The 1,876-nt window shown below is 55.8% G+C and overlaps 1 protein-coding gene across 3 annotated transcripts; it reads right to left on the bottom strand.

Moving 5' to 3' along the window:
* Positions 1-948: 948 nt before the first annotated feature.
* Positions 949-1,544, bottom strand: IQCF6 (IQ motif containing F6). Of its 3 annotated transcripts, none has more exons than XM_057704366.1 (2): positions 1,473-1,544; positions 949-1,317 (listed from the first exon to the last, which is right to left on the bottom strand). In XM_057704366.1, exons 1-2 carry the CDS (start codon positions 1,542-1,544, stop codon positions 949-951), a joined length of 441 nt encoding a protein of 146 aa, XP_057560349.1. The 3 variants fall into 3 exon arrangements, with proteins under 3 accessions (XP_057560349.1, XP_057560351.1, XP_057560350.1); XM_057704368.1 differs by having other exon boundaries at positions 1,530-1,544; XM_057704367.1 differs by lacking the exon at positions 1,473-1,544 and adding an exon at positions 1,427-1,445 and having other exon boundaries at positions 949-1,322.
* Positions 1,545-1,876: the final 332 nt, after the last annotated feature.

Here is a 1,876-nt window from a genome sequence, read left to right as displayed (position 1 = left end):
AGGTGGTTGAGACATAAATGCCAAGAGATAACAAGAGATTCAGCAGAGCCCAGACCCATCAGCACCCACTCGAGGAGACCCAGCAAGAGGGTGTGGTAGTTTGTGGGAGGGTTGGGGAAGAGAGGGAATCTTGAGGGGAGGTCGGCACAGCTGCTTCTGAGGATCTGGTAGGATTTAGAGGCTGCATCCCCAAGCTAATGACCTTCAGTAGCAGAGGGACAGCCCTTCCCCCTGCCCATCCCTGATCCTTCTCTGCTTGTTTACCCACTCCAATCCCCAGGCTCTCTCTCCCCTCCCCAGCCCCATGCCTGGTTCTCCCAGGAAGTGGCCTGCACAGGGGAGGGAAGCCTTGTCTCTCAGCCCCTGGGAAGGGAGGCAGCAGGCACAGCTGCAGCATCTCAGCTCCTGCCCTGGCCTTCCCCAGGGGCTGGCTTTGGCTGGCTGTCCCCCATTGAGGCACAATGCCTGTCCTGCTGTTGCTCAGCTGGGGTACCCTGTCCTTCTGGCTCCCCGCCAAGCTCTGTGCTGGCCCTGAGGGCCCTGCCAATCATAGACCTGTGGAATCCTGGCCTTCCCACCTGGCTCTGACTGCAGCCAGTCCTACCGTGAATGGAGATGGCTGGGCAGGGGCTGCAGAAAAATGAAGCCCAATGCCTACCCCTACTTGTGGAGGGAGCTAGGATCAGGCTGGCTGAGGTATCAGAGCCTGACCTGGGCCCTGAGGTTTCTTTTGGGTGCAGGATTGGTCAGGTTTACATTAGGAGCAAGGGCCTATGTGAGTTGCCCTTGAATGGGCTTTAGACCATGCCAGGAAATCTTTTTTTTTTGGGGTGGAAGGTAGGAAGATAAGGAGCTGATTCTATGGGTCTGATTTCCGAAGGGCAAGACCATAGTCAGTAAATGTCTTTATTGGAAGCGAGATCCAGTCTCCTTGGCTCTGCCAGCACCCTAGGTCACGAGGATTTCGATGTCAAGCTCCAGCCGGCTGGCTCTGACCTCATAGCGGCCCCGGATCAGGCCTTGGGTTTGGCTGGCATGCCAGCGCCAGTGAGACTGGATGATGCAGGCCGCTTGGCGTGCCTGGAGAAACTGTCTCCGGGCCTGCCACATTCGAACCTGTGCCTGTACCTTCACCACTGCCCACTCCTGGCAGGTGTAGAGTCTTAGTGCCAGGCGCCGCCTTTGCTCCAGCATCTTGGCCTGCATCGACCTCCACCAGCACTGGATGACCCAGGCCCTGAGTGCTTCATGCAGTAACGTCCGGCGTACCATGTTGCCACGCCACCATGACTGAATCTTTATGGCTGCCTTCTCTAACTGATCGGGGGAAGGAAGAACATGGAGATGCTCAGTGGGGTACCCTCCCATTCCTAGCCCCACCTCTGGTGCTGGGAGGAAAGGGGGCCTGGCCCAGGTAGCCCTGGCCTCTCATTTCTGGGCCCCATCCATCTTATTTCCAAACCCCTACTCACCTTTAGACACTGCTCATTATCCACTGGGCAGATCCCTCCTAAATGGGCCTCACTCACATTTTGTGTGTCCATGGCCCTGGTCTTTAGAGTCCACTCATCTATCAGTTAGGCCACCCTAGTTTTTAGCCCCGCCCTCAACTGTTAGGCACCCCCATCACTAGACTCCGCCCACCTGCGCACAAGGCTCCCCTCATCAGGTCCTGTCTGTCCACATTTTGGCCACATCTCTCTCTCCTCTTCTTTTGTTTGTATCTCCTTATGGATTGACCATTTATTGATTCCTATCATTTTGGGGGCCCTGCCATCCTCTCTTGGTTTCAGTTTATTTCTCAGACTTAACTGGTGTCCTAAGTCTTGCTCTTTCTACACCTTGCTCTCACTCATGTCTGTTCCTGCTGGTGGCA

The sequence above is a fragment of the Hippopotamus amphibius genome, chromosome 13, assembly GCF_030028045.1.
Source record: "Hippopotamus amphibius kiboko isolate mHipAmp2 chromosome 13, mHipAmp2.hap2, whole genome shotgun sequence".
In the NCBI taxonomy this organism is placed as follows: Eukaryota; Metazoa; Chordata; class Mammalia; order Artiodactyla; family Hippopotamidae; genus Hippopotamus; species Hippopotamus amphibius.
The sequence above is the reverse complement of the archived record's forward strand: the minus strand, read 5'-3'. Positions and strand labels throughout refer to the sequence as shown.